Source organism: Hyperolius riggenbachi, chromosome 6 (genome assembly GCF_040937935.1).
Source record: "Hyperolius riggenbachi isolate aHypRig1 chromosome 6, aHypRig1.pri, whole genome shotgun sequence".
NCBI lineage: Eukaryota > Metazoa > Chordata > Amphibia > Anura > Hyperoliidae > Hyperolius > Hyperolius riggenbachi.
The window spans coordinates 94360581-94378395 of record NC_090651.1 but is presented as its reverse complement, the minus strand read 5'-3'; the positions used below and the strand labels follow the sequence as shown (position 1 = coordinate 94378395).

Here is a 17815-nt window from a genome sequence, read left to right as displayed (position 1 = left end):
TATTTTTACACATACCCATGCTGGGTGGGAGAAATCTCTCTGTAAATGGACAATTGTGTGTAAAAAAATCAAAAATGTGTCATTTACAGAGATATTTCTCCCACCCAGCATGGTTATATGTAAAAATACACCACAAAACACATTATACTACTTCTTCTGAGTACGGCGATACCACATGTGTGACACTTTTTTGCAGCCTAACTGTGCTAAGGGGCCCAAAGTCCAATGAGTACCTTTAGGATTTCACAGGTCATTTTGAGACATTTGGGTTCAAGACTACTCCTCACGGTTTAGGGCCCCTAAAATGCCAGGGCAGTATAGGAACCCCACAAGTGACCCCATTTTAGAAAGAAGACACCCCAAGGTATTCTTTTAGGTGTATGATGAGTTCATAGAAGATTTTATTTTTTGTCACAAGTTAGCGGAAATTGATATGTATTGTTTTTTTTTTCACAAAGTGTCATTTTCCGCTAACTTGTGACAAAAAAAAAATCTTCTATGAACTCACCATACTCCTAACAGAATACCTTGGGGTGTCTTCTTTCTAAAATGTGGTCACTTGTGGGGTTCCTATACTGCCCTGGCATTTTAGGGGCCCTAAACCGTGAGGAGTAGTCTAGAATCCAAATGCCTCAAAATGACCTGTGAATAGGACGTTAGGCCCCTTAGCGCACCTAGGTTGCAAAAAAGTGTCACACATGTGGTATCGCCGTACTCAGAAGAAGTAGTATAATGTGTTTTGGGGTGTATTTTTATACATACCCATGCTGGGTGGGAGAAATCTCTCTGTAAATGGACAATTGTGTGTAAAAAAAATCAAATAATTGTCATTTACAGAGATATTTCTCCCACCCAGCATGGGTATGTGTAAAAATACACCCCAAAACACATTATACTACTTCTCCTGAGTACGGCGGTACCACATGTGTGGCACTTTTTTGCACCCTAAGTGCGCTAAGGGGCCCAAAGTCCAATGAGTACCTTTAGGATTTCACAGGTCATTTTGCCACATTTGGTTTCAAGACTACTCCTCACGGTTTAGGGCCCCTAAAATGCCAGGGCAGTATAGGAACCCCACAAATGACTCCATTTTAGAAAGAAGACACCCCAAGGTATTCCGTTAGGAGAATGGCGAGTTCATAGAAGATTTTATTTTTTGTCACAAGTTAGCGGAAAATGACACTTTGTGAAAAAAAACAATTACAATCAATTTCCGCTAACTTGTGACAAAAAAAAAAAATCTTCTATGAACTCACCATACATCTAACGGAATACCTTGGGGTGTCTTCTTTCTAAAATGGGGTAATTTGTGGGGTTCCTATACTGTCCTGGCATTTTAGGGGCCCTAAACCGTGAGGAGTAGTCTTGAAACGAAATTTCTCAAAATGACCTGTGAAATCCTAAAGGTACTCATTGGACTTTGGGCCCCTTAGCGCAGTTAGGGTGCAAAAAAGTGCCACACATGTGGTATCGCCGTACTCAGGAGAAGTAGTATAATGTGTTTTGGGGTGTATTTTTCCACATACCCATGCTGAGTGGGAGAAATATCTCTATAAATAGACAATTGTGTGTAAAAAAAAATAAAAAAATTGTCATTTACGGAGATATTTCTCCCACCCAGCATGTGTATGTGTAAAAATACACCCCAAAACACATTATACTACTTTTCCTGAGTACGGCAATACCACATGTGTGGCACTTTTTTGCGGCCTAACTGCGCTAAGGGGCCCAAAGTCCAATGAGCATCTTTAGGCTTTACAGGGGTGCTTACAATTAGGCACCCCCCAAATGCCAGGACAGTAAACACACCCCACAAATGACCCCATTCTGGAAAGTAGACACTTCAAGGTATTCAGAGAGGAGCATAGTGAGTCCGTGGCAGATTTCATTTTTTTTTGTCGCAAGTTAGAAGAAATGGAAACTTTTTTTTTTTTTTTTTTTTGTCACAAACTGTCATTTTCCGCTAACTTGTGACAAAAAATAAAATCTTCTATGAACTCACCATGCCTCTCACTGAATACTTTGGGATGTCTTCTTTCCAAAATGGGGTCATTTGGGGGGTATTTGTACTATCCTGGAATTTTAGCCCCTCATGAAACATGACAGGTGCGCAGAAAAGTCAGAGATGCTTGAAAATGGGAAAATTCACTTTTGGCACCATAGTTTGTAAACGCTATAACTTTTACCCAATCCAATAAATATACACTGAATGTTTTTTTTTTTATCAAAGACATGTAGCAGAATAACTTTCGCGCTCAAATGTATAGGAAATTTTACTTTATTTGAAAAATGTCAGCACAGAAAGTTAAAAAAGTCATTTTTTTGACAAAATTCATGTCTTTTTTGATGAATATAATAAAAAGTAAAACTCGCAGCAGCAATCAAATAGCATCAAAAGAAAGCTGTATTAGTGACAAGAAAAGGAGGTAAAATTCATTTAGGTGGTAGGTTGTATGACCGAGCAATAAACCGTGAAAGCTGCAGTGGTCTGAATGGAGAAAAAGGCTCTGGTCCTTAAGGGGCGAAAAGACTGTGGTCCCGAAGTGGTTAAGGCAGCAAGTTCTTGTCATGCTCATCTTGCTGCAGGTTTGTATTTTGGCCAGAGCATTACTTTTATGTGATTTATATGCTCTACCCATGTTTACATGGATTTCCCCGGGTGGCATTTCCTACCTAAACCAAAACACATGCTTGTAGGTTACTTGGCTCCACCCTAAAAATTGTCCCTGTGGTATATATTTTGGTGTAAGTTGTTCAATGATCTCTGTAAACTGCTGTAGAAAAGTGCTATATAAACATAACCCTGAGTCTCACCTATAATGGTTCCTTGTTTCACCAGGTATGAAACGTGAGGCCTCACAGTCATCAGGTATATATTTACAGCATCTGTTGGAAAAAAAATCAAACGAGTATAAAATATAAATCACCTTATGTATACATTATACTGTAAATGTATAAATAATTTCATAATGAAGATGACCAAAAGCATGGAGGTTATCCTGCCGGAAAATGCTAGCCTTTTTCAAAACGTTGGTCAGCTAATATTGCACAATTAGTGGATGCAAATGAAGCCATTTTGTGACATCTCACTGGCAAGGACACTTTTTGGTTCAGTGTTACTAGGACCTCCCCCACACTATGGTAACCCAGACAATCACCTGTGCGAATGGGCTCAGACATGGGGTGAGAGGCCCATCGCAGATTTCTAAACTCACAGGTTTTGAGGGTTCCATGCAACACTTTGAGGTATCCATTACTCATAACAGCAGTGTCAATTACAAGTAGTCACAAATGCTCAATAAAATGTAATACGTATACACATAACACCTCTGATAAAATGCTAAAAATGTATATTTAAACACAAGATGAAAAATTACCTCAATCCAATTCACTTTTTCTCCTAAGCTTTCTCCTTGGAAATCATTTTTCATCTTCTGTTTAAAATAACTTTTGCAATCCAGGGGTTGGGTTACGGTGGGTTGTTTATTAGGTTAATTGTTTTTTTGGTTTTATGTGTTTTCGATTGCAAATATATACCATTTATCATAATGTATAGTAGTCACTGATAGAAAAGTGGCTTCCAGAGATCCGACCTATCTTTTATGTATACTGTGATATCTACCAAACAAATGTGACGTTGTTGATATCTTGATTGGAATTCACTGCATATATATAAAGTGCTGTATATTTTAAAAAAAAAATCAATACAAATATGCTTTGCACCCTGCAATTAAAAAAAAAAAAAAAAGACCAAAAAAAAAATTGGTTAAGAATACTTATTATTCTAAGTATTATCTTGCTTTTTGTGGCTTAAAAGGCATTTTATTGATAATGTGAAAAAATCTTAGGAGAAAAAGTGAATTGGATCAGGCCCGAAGTGAATTGGATCAGGCCCAAAGTGAATTGAATAAGGGCCACAGAGTACTAACAGAGTGTGAGCAGAAAGGACACTCAGTGACGAAAAACAAAACCTCTGTGAAGAAAGGAGATGACAGTTAGGGCTTGTTCACACTATGAGCTTGATTCACTGAACCATGATAACTCAAATATCACACCTTATCAAAGATCACACCTCATGAAAAGATAACACACCTTATACAAAGATATCACACCTTGTCAAAGATATCACACCTTATCAAAGTTAACGTGCCTTATCAGAGTAGCATAGCGAGCCCTACGAACTTATGCCTGCAAATCGGCAATGACACTTGTCCTGCACTGAGCCTCTGCGGGTTCGTAGCGCTCGCTATGCTACTCTGATAGGGTGTGATATATTTGATAAGGTGTGATATCTTTGATAAGGTGTGATATCTTTGGTCAGGGGCTTGATTCACTAAACCGTGATAACTCCAATATCACACCTTATCAAAAATCACACCTTATAAAAAGATATCACACCTTATGAAAATATATCACACCTTATCAAAGTTAACACGCCTTATCAGAGTAGCATAGCGAGCGCTAAGAACTTATGCCTGCTAATTGGCGATGGCACTCGTCTTGCCCTGAGCCCCTGCGGGTTTGCAGTGCTCGCTATGCTACTCTGATAACTTTGATAAGGTGTGATATCTTTTCATAAGGTGTGATATCTTTTCTTAAGGCTTGAAATCTTTGATAAGGTGTGATATTTGAGTGATCACGGTTTAATGAGTTAAACCCAATGAGCATTTGCGTATTTTTTTAATCGCTAGCGATTTTGAAAATCGCCCCAAAAGCGCTTGTGCAATGATCCTCTATGAGAGTCTTCAGATATGAGCGGTTTGATTGCTTTCCGCTCGCAAAAGCACTGCCTGTACCATTTTCTGAGCGCTTTGGCTCAATGGAAGGTATAGGGAAATCGCAAAGCGCTTGAAAAAGCGCTTTGTATAGCTTTTTACAGTATGAATAAATAAAATGGGCTTGATTCACAAAGCAGTGCTAAATGCATAGCACGACCGTGTGATGCACGTGAAGGTTTGCATGCGCGTGCAGCAGAAGGTTTGTCACATGGTAATGCGACGCACTTTGCTGTTAGCACGCGCACGTAGCCACGCGCTAACCTTTACGCATGCAGACCTTCGTGCACGTCACATGCATGCTAAATGCAAGGCACGGTCGTGCTATGCACTAGCACTGCTTTGTGAATCGAGCCCATTGTATTTATTCATTTTTGGGTGAAAGAGTTCACGACCTGACTGACGTCAGGAAGTGAAAAAACGAATCGCTCTGCAAAAGCGCTTTCTAAGCACAAAGTGCTGGAAAAAGCACTTACACAACTCTCAGTAAATCGCTCAGTGCTTGCGATAGTGCTGGCGATTTATAATGTGAACAGGGCCTTAGTTCAATTCAACTGAGCAGAGAAAAAAGACAACTGTTATCGATGGAAAATTAGCTGTCTGATACTGAAAAATGTGTGCTCCTCTCATTATATACGTGATGATAATAGGGTTATTAGAACAGCCTGAAGTGGCATTTTTAAAGGAATAGAATAACATAGCAGCCCTCTTATTAATTTCAGCTCAGCTGTCAATTAACTGGAGTCTGTTAGAATAGAATATGGGAGTTTCTGTTGTTGACTTCCTTTCAAAGGGGGAATCTATGGGACTGTGATGCTTCATCAGTGGTGAACCATTTACCGAGGACAGGAATGCAGCTGGTGGATGTCTCAGTTTCAAGTCCTACCACATAGAGGCACATAAATCCATGCCATGCATTGATGAGGATCAACCAGTCTGAAACAGTCTATATGCATGTTGGATTATTGTGGCTCTGTACAATTAACAAGCTGACACATCATTGCATTTCAGCAGTTCTGGAGGTGTGTTTAGTTTACAGGGACAACAAAGGGATGATTTGCATATTCAGCAGTGATGCATCGTGGGATACCTCATATGCTCACTCCAACCTGAATAATCACAAATTTGTTATGTTTTAAGAAGGCAACTTCTGTTTTGCATAACACTTTTAGTAAGAGGGCTTTTTGGTCCTTTGTAAGCCCTTACACACTCCTGCTAGTTCTGGTTCACCATGTGCTTGGTGGGAAATCAGTTAACCTCTTGCCGACCGTGGCACGCCGATAGGTGTTACCGCGGTGGCAGACCGCCTAATGCCTATCGGCATAAAGTCCTGGGGCGGGGATTTGCAGGAGATCGCGCGCATCTCTGCTTGGATGACGGAGCTCCCCTCCGCCATCAGTCTCCCAGCGGTGATCGCTGCTAGGAGACTGTTAGGCGGCGAAACTGCCATCTATTTATTCTGTACAGCGCTGTGATCTATAGCAGAGCTGTACTGGGAACCCCCCTGGGTGGCAAGACAGCTATCATAAGCTTAAGCCTATGACAGCCGATTGCACTGATTGGCTGGCGGGGGGAGGGGGGGGGGGGTAAAAAAAAGGCACATTTATTAATAAAATGAAAACATACCGTAAATATTTATCAAAAAAATAAACATTGGGGGAGCGATCAGACCCCACCAACATAAAGCTCTGCTGGTGGGCAGAAAAGAGTAGGGGTAAATCATTTGTGTGCTGAGTTGTGCGGTCCTGCAGCAAGGCCTTAAAGCTGCAGTGGACTAATTAGCAAAAAATGGCCTGGTCACTGGGGGGGGGGGGGGGGGCTTTAAGTCCTGGTCCTTAAGTGGTTAAATTCTGCATGCTTATTCCAACTCTCTAAGTCAGAGATATATTATGTAGTAAAGGGCATGAACCCAGAAGCGTAATACAATGAGAGCTGTGTTGTGTTCCCTGTAAAAACAGGAACGCAACAGAGGGGAAAAGTCATTTCACACATTATGCAAGCATTGCATCACATACAGCGAAGCATACAGTCAATCAAAAGTGTGCTTCACTGCCCCGTTAATGTGTGCGTTAAGCAGTAACACACTACATGCACTGTGTTGGGATACTGTAGTATGTTGGATCGCTCTGTACTGGATGCTATTTGAATGTCATGTAGAATTACATTTGCAGTGCGTTACCGCCTCTGTTACATTGCATTGCCATTCTCCACCATGAACTTAGCTTTGGGGCCCACAATTGTAAGCTGAAATTTTATTTCTAAGATTTGTATAGGAAACTATAACTTTTAAAAAATATGAAGCATGGTGCAATAATATATATAACTCTATATTTACTTATGGTAGTTTACCTTTACATCATAATTACTTTATTATTATTATTATTTTATTATATTCTTATTTTACTGTGGATATTTGAACTTTGTGGCTTTCACTCAGCAAATAGAATGCATTTAAATAATTTAATTTTATATTTTATAAATACAGGTACACAACAGACCGTTAAGTCGCCACAAGGTAAATATGTTACTTTTGTCCACACCTTTAAATAATGAGTTTGATAGTTGTGCTTATCTCACTGCAACAATTAGCATAACAACTGTGCCACATATGCTGCAGCAAAAGGTAAAGGACTATATATGAAAAAGAGTATTGCAGCTTAGGCTATGATTTCCTTCCTGGTCACATTCACCACGTGTGCTCTTATATATTGTTCCCCTCCTCAGCTTGCATATTACATGCACAATAAGTGACACCACTCTCTCACAGTGCTTAAGGAAAGGAACACTTGAACTTCAAGAGCAGCGGCGTAGCGAAGGAGCTATGGGCCCTGATGCAAGTTTTACATGGGGCCCTCCAAGCACTCTATACATAACAATTAATACGGCGCACCAAAACCTGCTAAGGGCTAGTGTTGGGCGAACAGTGTTCGCCACTGTTCGGGTTCTGCAGAACATCACCCTGTTCGGGTGATGTTCGAGTTCGGCCGAACACCTGACGGTGCTCGGCCAAACCGTTCGGCCATATGGCCGAACTAAGAGCGCATGGCCGAACGTTCCCCGAACGTTCGGCTAGCGCTGTGATTGGCCGAACGGGTCACGTGGTTCGGACCCGAACGCGCTCTGATTGGCCGAACTGTCACGTGGTTCGGGTAAATAAATACCCGAACCACGTCATATCTCCGCCATTTGTCTGTGGGTTTAGCTTTGGGTAGGCAGGCAGGGTAGTTCGCGCTCCAGCCACGCTAGCCAGGGTCCCCCCCAGTCATTGTGTGTCGCTGCTGGGAACAGTAGTACACCGCTCGTTCAGCCACACTATATAGCATTCTGTGTACTGTTCTGTGTCTGCTGGGAACAGTAGTACACCGCTCGTTCAGCCACACTATATAGCATTCTGTGTACTGTTCTGTGTCTGCTGGGAACAGTAGTACACCGCTCGTTCAGCCACACTATATAGCATTCTGTGTACTGTTCTGTGTCTGCTGGGAACAGTAGTACACCGCTCGTTCAGCCACACTATATAGCATTCTGTGTACTGTTCTGTGTCTGCTGGGAACAGTAGTACACCGCTCGTTCAGCCACACTATATAGCATTCTGTGTACTGTTCTGTGTCTGCTGGGAACAGTGGTACACCGCTCGTTCAGCCACACTATATAGCATTCTGTGTACTGTTCTGTGTCTGCTGGGAACAGTGGTACACCGCTCGTTCAGCCACACTATATAGCATTCTGTGTACTGTTCTGTGTCTGCTGGGAACAGTAGTACACCGCTCGTTCAGCCAGACTATATACCATTGTTTACTGACACTATATAGCAGACTATATAGCATTGTGTGTACACCGCTCAGCCAGACTATATACCATTGTTTACTGACACTCTGTGTACACCGCTCAGCCAGACTATATACCATTGTTTACTGCCACTCTGATTCTGCTGGGAACAGTAGTACACCGCTCGCTCAGCCAGACTATATACCATTGTTTACTGACACTATATAGCAGACTATATAGCATTGTGTGTACACCGCTCAGCCAGACTATATACCATTGTTTACTGACACTCTGTGTACACCGCTCAGCCAGACTATATACCATTGTTTACTGCCACTCTGATTCTGCTGGGAACAGTAGTACACCGCTCGCTCAGCCAGACTATATACCATTGTTTACTGACACTATATAGCAGACTATATAGCATTGTGTGTACACCGCTCAGCCAGACTATATACCATTGTTTACTGACACTCTGTGTACACCGCTCAGCCAGACTATATACCATTGTTTACTGCCACTCTGATTCTGCTGGGAACAGTAGTACACCGCTCGCTCAGCCAGACTATATACCATTGTTTACTGACACTATATAGCAGACTATATAGCATTGTGTGTACACCGCTCAGCCAGACTATATACCATTGTTTACTGACACTCTGTGTACACCGCTCAGCCAGACTATATACCATTGTTTACTGCCACTCTGATTCTGCTGGGAACAGTAGTACACCGCTCGCTCAGCCAGACTATATACCATTGTTTACTGACACTATATAGCAGACTATATAGCATTGTGTGTACACCGCTCAGCCAGACTATATACCATTGTTTACTGACACTCTGTGTACACCGCTCAGCCAGACTATATACCATTGTTTACTGCCACTCTGATTCTGCTGGGAACAGTAGTACACCGCTCGCTCAGCCAGACTATATACCATTGTTTACTGACACTATATAGCAGACTATATAGCATTGTGTGTACACCGCTCAGCCAGACTATATACCATTGTTTACTGACACTCTGTGTACACCGCTCAGCCAGACTATATACCATTGTTTACTGCCACTCTGATTCTGCTGGGAACAGTAGTACACCGCTCGCTCAGCCAGACTATATACCATTGTTTACTGCCACTCTGATTCTGCTGGGAACAGTAGTACACCGCTCGCTCAGCCAGACTATATACCATTGTTTACTGACACTATATAGCAGACTATATAGCATTGTGTGTACACCGCTCAGCCAGACTATATACCATTGTTTACTGACACTCTGTGTACACCGCTCAGCCAGACTATATACCATTGTTTACTGCCACTCTGATTCTGCTGGGAACAGTAGTACACCGCTAGCTCAGCCAGACTATATACCATTGTTAACTGACACTATATAGCAGACTATATAGCATTGTGTGTACACCGCTCAGCCAGACTATATACCATTGTTTACTGACACTCTGTGTACACCGCTCAGCCAGACTATATACCATTGTTTACTGCCACTCTGATTCTGCTGGGAACAGTAGTACACCGCTCGCTCAGCCAGACTATATAGCATTGTGTTTACTGCCACTCTGTGTACACCGCTCAGCCACACTATATAGCATTGCGTACTCTGCCAGTCAGTGTGTATATTGCTGGGATCAGTAATACTCCACTCACCGTCAACCACTATATGAGCTCAACATGAGTTCCCCAGAGACCTCCGCTGTGAGCAGCACTCCCAACAACAGCAACAGCCAACGCCCCACGCAAGCTATAACATCCACCCCAGCAGCCAGTGGTCAGCAGCAGCCCTCCCCGGAGGAGAACGTTGTGTCCATCAGTCCGTCGCCAGAGCGATTAATGAGGGCTGCCATTGAGGAGATGATGGGGCCTGATGTGGAGGAGGAGGTCTGGCTCAGGCCAGCATCCCAAGTTAATGTTGAGGACGATGAGGGGTCTGTGTCTGGGGATGTTGGGGTGGCAGAGGTGGTGGGTGGGTCAGACTCAGGAGAAGAGTTGTATGATGAGGATGATGATCGGGACCATCTGTATGTGCCTCAGAGTCCGACCCCGGAAAACATGTTGTATCGTGTGTTTAGGTACTAAAATCTGCGATCCCTCCCAGTAGTGTTGGGCGAACAGTGTTTGCCACTGTTCGGGTTCTGCAGAACATCACCCTGTTCGGGGTGACTATATAGCAGACTATATAGCATTGTGTTTAATGCCACTCTGTGTACACGGCTCAGCCACACTATATAGCATTGTGTTTACTTCCACTCTGTGTCTGCTGGGAACAGTAGTACACCGCTCACCCGCCACTGTATAGCATTGTGCTCTGTGTCACTGCTGACAATAGTGGTACACCGCTCACCCACCACTGTATAGCATTTCTGTACTGCCACTGTACTGCTGCCAGTCAGCGTGTACTTTAAGTGAAATGAGGAAGAAATCCGGTGAAAGAGGGAGGGGCAAGGGAAGAGGTGTTTCCCCTGACGGTTCACGTACAGGCCACAGGGGAGCACCCAAGAAAACCCACTCAATACTGCCCATGTTGTCCAGGACAACAACCCTCACAGATCCAAAAGAACAGGACCAGATAATTACTTGGATGACCTCTCAAGCGTCCAGCAGTGGGTTAAGCAGCACCAGCACATCACGCACAAGGTCCGAGTCCTCAGCCAGTTAAAGTCTGGGCTTTCTTTGAAGACTGCACTGAGGATGTTACCATGGCGATTTGCAAGGTGTGCAAGACCCGCCTGAGCAGGGGGAAAAGTATTAACAACCTCTCCACCACCAGCATGAGCCGCCACATTCTATCCAAACATCCCACTCTGTGGGCAAACGCGGCAGGACAGGGTACCACCGTACCACCAGCAACACTGCCTCCCTTGGGTTCACCAGACTCACCACCAGACCCGCCTCAGCAGCAGCAGTAGCCCAGCCATTGCGTGGTTCACAACATTCACAAACATCAGACGATGCTGACACTGTCACTTTCCGGACTAGTGCTCTTGAGGTCTCCCAGTGTTCATCAAACACAACAACCAACAGCCCTTCGGTGTGCAGTGCTACGGTTGAGTTGTCTGTCTCTGAGATGTTTGAGCACAAGAGGAAATTGCCAGCAAATGACCCGCGGGCCGTGGCAGTAACAGCCAGCCAGCATAGCCAAGCTTCTGGCCTGCGAAATGCTGCCATATCGAGTGGTGGAGACAAACAGCTTCAAGGGCATGATGTCAGTGGCCATCCCACGTTACGTGGTTCCCAGCCGCTACCACTTTGTGCGCTCTGCAGTGCCTGAGTTGCATGAGCACGTGGTCAGCTAAATAACCCGAAGCTTGAAGAATGCCGTTGCCTGCAAGGTTCACCTCACCACTGACACCTGGACAAGTGCGTTCGGCCAGGGTCGATACATCTCCCTTACCGCGCACTGGGTGAACCTTGTGGAGCCTGGCAGTGATTCCTCACCTGCTACGGCGCAGGTGTTGCCCACGCCGCAAACAGCTGCACCGCCGTCCCTCCCACTGGATAACAACAGCAGCACCTACCTCTCTGACTCCTTCTCCTCCAACGCATCTCAAAGCTGTACCTCATCCGGAAACGCTAACCCAGCACCAGCAGCAGTAGGATCGTGGAAGCAGTGCAGCACAGCTGTTGGCATGCGTCAGCAAGCGTTGCTGAAGCTGATCTGCCTTGGGGATAAGCAGCACACAGGGGAGGAAATTTGGAGGGGAATAAAGGAACAGACGGATTTGTGGCTGGCACCGCTGGACCTGAAACCGGGCATGAAGCTAGACACCTGGCACGAACTGGCAATGTACGCAATAGAGGTGCTGGCTTGCCCGGCAGCCAGCGTTATGTCGGAACGCTGTTTCAGTGCTGCCGGAGGCATCATCACAGATCGGCGTATCCGCCTCTCCACAGAAAATGCAGACCGTCTGACTCAAATTAAAATGAATCAATCCTGGATTGGAAACGACTACGCAACACTCCTGGACCCCAACCAAGTAACATGACCGATGAACATCTGGGATGGTTTAGCGTTTCCGGTCCCTGTTTATTGAACCTCTCATCTGTATTACATTTATGACTGCATGGCGGCAAAAAGCATTGCTGCTATATCCGCACGCTTTTTGTCCTCATGCAAGGCCTGGGTTGTTGTGTCTCACAAAGCGTGGCCTTCTCCTCCTGCGCCTCCTCCTGTTCCATCACGTGTGCTGCTGCTGCTGCTGCTGCTGCTGGGTTACCGTTGCCGGTCCCTGTTTATGGAACCTCTTATCTTTATTACATTTATGACTACATGGCGGTACAAAGCATGCTATCCGCACGCTTTTTGTCCTCATGCAAGGCCTGGGTTGTTGTGTCTCACAAAGCGTGGCCTTCTCCTCCTGCGCCTCCTCCTGTTCCATCACGTGTGCTGCTGCTGCTGCTGCTGCTGGGTTAGCGTTGCCGCGTGGTCCCTGTTTATTGAACCTCTTATCTTTATTACATTTATGACTACATGGCGGTACAAAGCATGCTCTCCGCACGCTTTTTGTCCTCATGCAAGGCCTGGGTTGTTGTGTCTCACAAAGCGTGGCCTTCTCCTCCTGCGCCTCCTCCTGTTCCATCACGTGTGCTGCTGCTGGGTTAGCGTTGCCGCGTGGTCCCTGTTTATTGAACCACTTATCTTTATTACATTTATGACTGCATGGTGGTACAAAGCATGCTATCCGCACGCTTCTTGTCCTCATGCAAGGCCTGGGTTGTTGTGTCTCAAAGCGTGGCCTTCTCCTCCTGCGCCACCCTCCTCCTGTTCCATCACGTGTGCTGCTGCTGGGTTAGCATTACCGGTCCCTTTTCCTGGAACCTCTTATATGTATTACATTTATGACTGCATGCCGACAAAAAGCATGTTACCTGTGCAAAGAAAACAGACATTTCCCGCATTTAAAAGACAGTTTTCCCTTTGAAACTTTAAAATCGATTTTCTCAAAAACTATAAGCTCTTTTTGCTAAAAAAATTTTTCCTCTTGTACCCACTCCCAAGGTGCACATACCCTGTAAATTTGGGGTATGTAGCATGTAAGGAGGCTTTACAAACCACAAAAGTTCGGGTCCCCATTGACTTCCATTATGTTCGGAGTTCGGGTCGAACACCCGAACATCGCGGCCATGTTCGGCCTGTTCGGCCCGAACCCGAACATCTAGATGTTCGCCCAACACTACTAAGGGCATCCACGGTGTCAGAGATGCAAGTAGGGGATGGGAAACAGTTTGTTAAGGATTACTTCTATTTAAAGCATCTATAGAAGTGATTATTTTGAATTATTACCAACACAGGACCAAGAGAGAGCTAATATTGTGCTTGAGGGAGGGCCCCTCGGGCCCTTCTGACCCGAGTAGCTGATCAGTAGCTGATCAATGATACCCCTTTTCCCATGAGAAATCTATTCTGTTTTTCAAACGGATCATCGGGGGGCTCTGTATGGCTGATTTTGTGGTGAAACCCCTCCCACAGTGTGATGTCAGCGCCTCACAGCACTGAGGAACTGAAATAGTTACATCGTTATTTGGGTTGAAAAAGGACTTACATCGATTGAGTTCAACCAGAGAACAAAGTACAACACCAGCCTGCTTCCTCACAGATCCCTGTTGATCCAGAGGAAGGCGAAAAACTCTTACAAGACATGGTCCAATTAGCCCCAAAAGGGAAAAAATTCCGTCCCGACTCCAGATGGCAATCTGATAAAATCCCTGGATCAACATCACTGGGTGGGCATTACCTAGTAATTGTAGCCATGGATGTCTTTCAACGCAAGGAAAGCATCTAAGCCCCTTTTAAATGCAGGTATAGAATTTGCCATAACTACTTTCTGTGGCAATGCATTCCACATCTTAATCACTCTTACTGTAAAGAACCCTTTCCTAAATAAATGGCTAAAATGTTTTTCCTCCATGCGCAGATCAGGTCCTCTAGTCCTTTGAGAAGGCCTAGGTACAAAAAGCTTTTATATTGCCCTCTGATGTATTTATACATGTTAATTAGATCCCCTCTAAGGCATCTTTTCTCTAGACTAAATAAACCCAGTTTATCTAACCTTTCCTTGTAAGTGTGACATTCCATCCCTCATATCAATTTTTTCGCTCGTCTCTGCACCTGCTCTAAAACTGCAATATCTTTCCTGTAATGTGGTGTCCAGAACTGAATTCCATATTGCAGATGTGGTCTTACTAGAGAGTTAAACGGGGCAGTATTATGCTAGCATGTCAAGTTTTTATTTCCCTTTTAATGCATCCCAAAATTTTATTAGCTTTAGCTGCACTGGCTTGGCATTGAATGCGATTATTTAACTTGTTGTCAATGAGTACTCCTAAGTCCTTCTCCAAGTTTGATGTCCCCAATTGTATTTTATTTATTTTGTATGGTGCTAGATCATTGGTACGACCAAAATGCATGACTTTACATTTTTCAACATTGAATTTCATCTGTCATTTATGTGCCCATATAGCCATCCTATCCAGATTCTTTTTGCAATATTATGCAAATATTATTATTATGAGAGTTGATGATTCTGCACAATTTTGTATCATCTGCAAAAATAGCAACATTGCTTTCTACTGCATCGACTAGGTCATTAATAAATAAATTGAAGAGCACTGGACCCATTACAGACCCCTGTGAGATCCGCTAACAGTCACCCATTTTGAGTATGATCCATTGACCACAACTCTTCGTTTTCTGTCCATTAGCCAGTTCCCTATCCATGCACACAGACTCTTCCCCAGTCCTTGCATCCTCAACTTTTGCATCACACTGTAAGAGCCTTTTTGCACTGTGGGAAATAACAGCTGTTTACAACTGCCAAAAAAGCAAGCAGCATCTCCTTCCAGTGACATTACAGACTAGCCGTAAAAATGTCACTATGTGATAAATGTCTGAAAGTCAATCAGGGAGAGGAAATATTTTACAATGAGCAAACACTAACTAAATCATTTATGCATAATTATTGTAAAAAATAAAGCACTTTTTTATTACATTATTTCCACTGGAGTTCCTCTTTCATTGCCTAGAGCATACATGTCAAAAACTGTCCTGCAGTCCAAATCTGTCCCACAAAGCCATCAAATGTGGCCCGCAAGTGGTTTCCCCACTTTGCATTATGCTTGGACCACTCTAGACAACCAGGGAAGCTATACTGGAGGTGAAGCACTAGGCCTAGATCACCAGGGAATCCATATGGGAGAGGGAGGTGGAAAGCACTAGACACCAGGAAACTGTATAAATGAGGGAGGAGTGAATCACTAGAGTCCAGGGAACTGTGTAGAGGTGGGAGAGGGACCACTACCCCTCTTTCCCTGAAAATAAGACTTACCCTGAAAATAAGCCCTAGCTGGAATTTTGAGCATGCTTGAAATATAAGCCCTACCCCGAAAATAAGCCCTAGCGGAAGTTAAAGAGGAGGAAGAGGCAGACATGAAGTGGGGACACAGTGGTGCAGTGCCAATCGGGCACTGATCCTGTCATCCCAGCACACAGCAAGTTTATCAGCTGTGTGCAGGGAAGACAGGGCAGGTGCCTGATCAGTACAGTAGAATACTTTCAAATCCATGAACATCACAGTACAAAGGAACAGGAAATGTTCTGCTGAGACACTTCCTAATAGAAATATGAGACATCCCCTGAAAATAAGCCCTAGCACATCTTTTAGAGCAAAAATTAATATAAGACAGTGCCTTATTTTCAGGGAAAGACGGTAGATACCAAGGAACTGTATAGGAGAGGGAGGGTGGCCACTAAACACCAGGGAACTTTATAGGGGAGGGGGGGGGCACAGAACATGAGGGAACTATATACGGGAGGAAGCCACTAGACACCAGGGAACTGTATAAGGGAAGTAGGAGGCCACTAGACTTCATGACACTGTATAGGGGAGGGAGAGAGGACCATTAAACACCACTAGACACCAGAGGCCTGTATAGGGGAGAGAGCAGGCATTAGACACCAGGGAACTGAGGGCCACTAGTCACCAGATAACTACATGGGGGAGACAGGTGGGAGCAATAGGGAAGGAATTGACCACTAGGCATTGAGGATGGCCCACAGTGTTCAATTTCAGCCCTGAACACACAGGAATTGGGATTCGATCTCTCGGTCTATGATGTGAAGTAAAAATAAACCTATAAGTTTATTTTTACTTCACATTCACTTTAATAAAAAAATAATTTTTAATCTGCTGCCAGCTATGATTTCCCAGACATAGCAAATGATTTAAAATACATCTACTACAGCAATGGGGATATTTTGTTTTTTTCACAGTCGGGTTTTTATAGATGTACGTGTCCCATGTTGAGAAAATGCTGTTGTGGTTTTAGAAAAGAGGAAGTTTCCCAGAAAGAGGATGAGCGATAACAGTAAAAATAAAATAACTGCTTAGCTAATGTTGGGCTTCAAGTTTAAAACATTGGTAAAAAAATGAAGTGAAAAAGGCATATCTCTCATTTTTACCCTTATTTTCTTCCAGGATTTTTTAGTCAACGTTGGGGGTAACCTGTCCAGATCGTGAAGTCGGAGCTGCACAGGACATAGAATATATATGAATACTCTATATGAAAGATCATTGCCTGCTTTTCATATAGAATGCCTCTGTAATATTTCCTATTCTGTGTGCCTTACTGTGTGCATTGCTCCTTGCCTTGAAACATGCAATCTCTGAAAATTGCTGCTTTCCTGGCAAACAGAAAAATAAAAGCTAAAGCATTGTATGAAGATTTGTGTCCGTGTCATATCTTACAAAATGTGAACGACTTGCAGGAAAATGTAATTTATACTGTATACAACTTGAAACTGGGCAAGACAAAAGCACTATCCATGGGGAATTTAGGTAGCAACCTAGGGCCTGGAGAGATCAAGTTCGGTTGACAGCAGCCCCCACTAAATCATATCTAAAAGCCAGGTGACCATCAGGGCTCATTTCCACTATCGCGAATTTGCTATGCGTTTTTCGCATAGCAATACAAGTGAATGGGACTGTTTCCACTTGTCAGGATTCCTTTGCGTTTTTCTGTGCAGAAAAAATTTGCATGGCAGAGCCATCAGAATTCGCATACTGCATACTGCTATGCGAATCGCATACAATGTATTTAATAGGAAATTCGCATGAAGTTTGGGTATGCGAATTTTCATGCGAATTTTCATGCGAATTCGCATAGAAACAATGGAACAGCACACCAGCACTGCCATGGTTAAATTCGCATGCATCATCATCCATGCGAATTCGTGTGCGAATTTTTTCCGCGGCGAT

General features: G+C 43.8%; 1 protein-coding gene across 3 annotated transcripts in view; it reads left to right on the top strand.

Moving 5' to 3' along the window:
- The window catches only part of LOC137522492 (protein rtoA-like), a 63123-nt gene extending 45942 nt beyond the window's left edge, over positions 1 to 17181 (top strand). For 2 of the 3 annotated variants that reach the window (XM_068242561.1, XM_068242560.1), the window contains exons 19-21: positions 2840 to 2869; positions 7261 to 7290; positions 17036 to 17181. In XM_068242561.1, coding sequence (XP_068098662.1) covers positions 2840 to 2869; positions 7261 to 7290; positions 17036 to 17061 — 86 coding nt within the window. In that variant the 3' untranslated portion in view covers positions 17062 to 17181. The remainder of the gene's footprint in view (positions 1 to 2839; positions 2870 to 7260; positions 7291 to 17035) is intronic. The other variant, XM_068242562.1, reaches the window with a different exon arrangement.
- Positions 17182 to 17815: the final 634 nt, after the last annotated feature.